The sequence below is a fragment of the Theobroma cacao genome, chromosome 3 (genome assembly GCF_053813885.1).
Source record: "Theobroma cacao isolate CCN51 chromosome 3, ASM5381388v1, whole genome shotgun sequence".
NCBI lineage: Eukaryota > Viridiplantae > Streptophyta > Magnoliopsida > Malvales > Malvaceae > Theobroma > Theobroma cacao.
Genome location: NC_142641.1, coordinates 651,174 through 654,566, shown reverse-complemented (window position 1 = coordinate 654,566; position 3,393 = coordinate 651,174). Strand labels below are relative to the sequence as shown.

Genomic DNA, 3,393 nt, shown 5'->3' with positions numbered 1-3,393 from the left:
TCAAATACAAATCATGATATTCTTTTATTACAATAGTTCCTAAACTAATATATATCATAATACATCAAGAATAGATAGACATTTTGCATATAATACATCTCTTAACTTGTCAACTTCATTGATTTAATAGGTGTAAGTAAGTGTGATTTTTTTTCCCCAAGATGAAAGAAATGTGGAGAAAACAACTAATCAAGTACAAATCATGATAATTTTATTATTGAAATCATTCCTAAACCAATAATTATCTAAACAAATCAAGAATAGATAGACAGTTTGCAAATAAGAAATCTCTTGAACTTGTGAAGTTCATTGTTTGAATCTCAAATGCTAAGCTCTTCCGGGGGAAAAGATGAGTGACTGCTAAATTCTTGCAAGCTTTTAGCTTCTTTATATCTTGTCATCGTTCTTTTCCTTTTAACCCTCCCGTTCAAACTAATATCTATATGTTTGGTCAGCCCGACCAGCTTTATTGTCCTAAAGTAAAACCTATCACAAAAAAGAAAGAGAAAATTAAGGCAAAGATAGGGAGAAAGGGGAAGGGAAGCCCCTGCCGGTTATATATTCTCCACACAGACCACTGTCTCTTCCCACCGGCTCGTATTGGAATTGAGAACAAAAAAACAACATGAAGATCTTCTTTCTATTCTTGTTCCTGTCTCTCTCATATTCCAATGTAAGAAAAGCTAGAAATTCCCCTGATTTTGTTTTTGCTATAATATTTTTCTTTACATTAATGTGGAGTTGGTTTTTTTTTTTTTTTCTTTTTTCAGGTGGTGCAAGTTTATTCTACAGGCACAGGGAAGAAGAGCAAGGAGAGCCCATTTACAGCGAGAGCCTCCCTGATTCGTTACTGGAACAAGCAGATTTCCAATAATCTTCCAAAGCCGCCATTTCTTATCTCCAAAGCTTCTCCATTGAACGCCATTGACTTGGCGAAGCTCACCAAACTCGCCTCTCAAAAGTCTTTGTCTTCCCATATTGAATCTTTCTGTTCATTAGCCAATCTCTTCTGTTTACTTGAGGATTCCTCGGAACCTGACGCTGTCGGCAAGCGTGACCAGGATGCAAACTTCGCTGTCTATTCCAGCAAAAGCTTTACAGGTTATGGCACGTCAAGGCTCGGAGGGGTTGACTCGTTTAAGAACTACTCGGATGAGTTAAATACTCCCAACGAATCGTTCAAGAAATACAGCAGGGGCTCAAACGGCCACAGAGAAGAGTTCACAAGCTATGCCAAGGACGCCAATGTTGCTACTGACAACTTCACCAACTATGGCACCAGCGCCACGGGCGGCTCTGGCGGGTTCAATAACTATCAGGAACGAGTTAACGTGCCAAACCTCCGATTCACCACGTATGACTCGGATGGCAACAACCATAAGCTCTCTTTCACAAGCTATAGCGGCGAGACAAACTCAGGGTCGGAAGCATTCGTTAGCTATGGCAAGAACGGCAATGCAGTTCCAGCTGAGTTCACTAGCTATAGTGATAATGCAAACACCATCGGGTCGAGTTTTACAGGGTATGGGGAGCTGGGGAACGCACCAAACAGCTCGTTTAAAGCGTACGGTGACTCAGGTAACAATCCCCATAACAACTTTAAAAGCTATGATTTGGCTGCTAACGCGGGGACCAATAGCTTCACTAGCTACCGAGATTCTGCCAATGTTGGAGATGATTCTTTTCAATCTTACGCAAGGAATTCAAATTCCGGGAAAGTGAATTTTGCAAATTATGGGAAATCATTCAATGTTGGAAATGATACATTCAAAGAGTATGGGAAAGGTTCCACCGGTTCAACCTCGATCGGGTTCAAAATTTATGGTTTGGACCGTTCGTTCAAAGATTATGCCAAAAAGGGTGTCACGTTCGCCGGGTACACGAACTCAAGCTCTAGAGAAATAGCTTCTTCACGTAGCAGTGGCGTTTCTGTAAATAGATGGGTTGAGCAGGGTAAATTCTTCAGGGAGTCCATGTTGAAGCAGGGGAATGTCATGGTGATGCCCGACATCAGAGATAAAATGCCGAAAAGGTCGTTTTTGCCCCGTGGGGTTTTGTCAAAATTACCATTTTCAACCTCTGAACTGCCCAGCCTTAGGGAAATCTTTGGAGCACCTGAGAATTCAACCATGGAGCGCGTGCTTATCAACGCGCTGGCTGAATGCGAGAGGCCCCCGAGCCAAGGTGAGACCAAACGGTGCGTCGGGTCGGTGGAGGACATGATTGACTTCGCCACATTGGTCTTGGGCCAAAATGTTGCGGTCAGAACAACAGAAAATGTGGAGGGGTCCAAGCAAGAGATCATGTTAGGAAAAATCAAAGGAATCAACGGTGGGAAGGTGACGAAATCAGTGTCTTGCCATCAGAGTTTGTACCCGTACCTACTCTATTATTGCCATTCAGTTCCCGAAGTCAGGGTTTATGAGGCTGAAATTCTTGATGTCAAAAGCAAAGACAAGATTAATCACGGTGTTGCCATTTGTCATCTTGACACTTCAACTTGGAGCCCGAGCCATGGGGCCTTTGTGGCACTGGGGTCAAGCCCTGGGCGGATTGAAGTCTGCCATTGGATCTTTCAGAATGACATGACTTGGACAATAGCTAGTTGAAAGACAAAATTTCTTGCTTTTGTTCATTGGTGGAAATACTATTTATATGCATTTTTCTCCCTTCTAATATCTATGTATTGCTGTAACCTATGAAGTTCTTGGTTGGTTCAGTAAATGAAATTACCGTACCAAACCTCAAATCAAAGCATAAAAGCCTAACTACTACCATAAAGTGCAGTTATTTACTGTCTATGGACCTCGAGTAATGGCAGCAGGAAACAAAACTATTATTTCCCAGATACCTACATTTATGACATTTGTCTCTCTTTGATGGTAAGAGTAAAATAACATTCGGTGTATATTGTTATAATTTAAGGAATGATCTTGTTAAATCTTTCTGCTACCTTGGTTTGTTTTGTTTCTACTTCTTACCCACGGTCTTTACCATGTTAAGATTTAATCTGTCAGTTTTTCTCACAGAGAAAAGTTTTAAGGCCTGTTGAAAATTTTATGATTATTTATTCATTGATTTATTGCGGGCAAACTGAAGAATCCTGGGAGGTGCAAAGATGTACCCTTTTGATTTTACAGTTGAAAGGACAGAGTGTAGAACTAGAACATAACATTGATTCGGACAAAGATATCCAACAAAAGTAAGATTCCAGTTTCCACTGCCAAAAGATGGACAGTTAAAGGCTGGATTTAGACTGAACAAAATCCTTGGCTGGGAGGTGGGGGGGAAGGGATGGGGACTTTGCTCTCAGGCTGGCCTGTGTTAAATGCTAAACATTCTCCAGTCCATCCATCCATGGCCATTGGCCAAATTTGTGTGCCGATTCCTGAC

At 41.4% G+C, this 3,393-nt stretch overlaps 1 protein-coding gene across 1 annotated transcript; it reads left to right on the top strand.

The window, feature by feature from the left end:
* Nucleotides 1–272: 272 nt before the first annotated feature.
* LOC18603888 (polygalacturonase 1 beta-like protein 2) lies at nt 273–2,790 on the top strand. Its single transcript, XM_007036125.3, has 2 exons — nt 273–673; nt 771–2,790. The coding sequence occupies exons 1-2, from the start codon at nt 626–628 to the stop codon at nt 2,607–2,609; spliced, it is 1,887 nt and encodes a 628-aa protein (XP_007036187.3). The 5' UTR covers nt 273–625; the 3' UTR covers nt 2,610–2,790.
* Nucleotides 2,791–3,393: the final 603 nt, after the last annotated feature.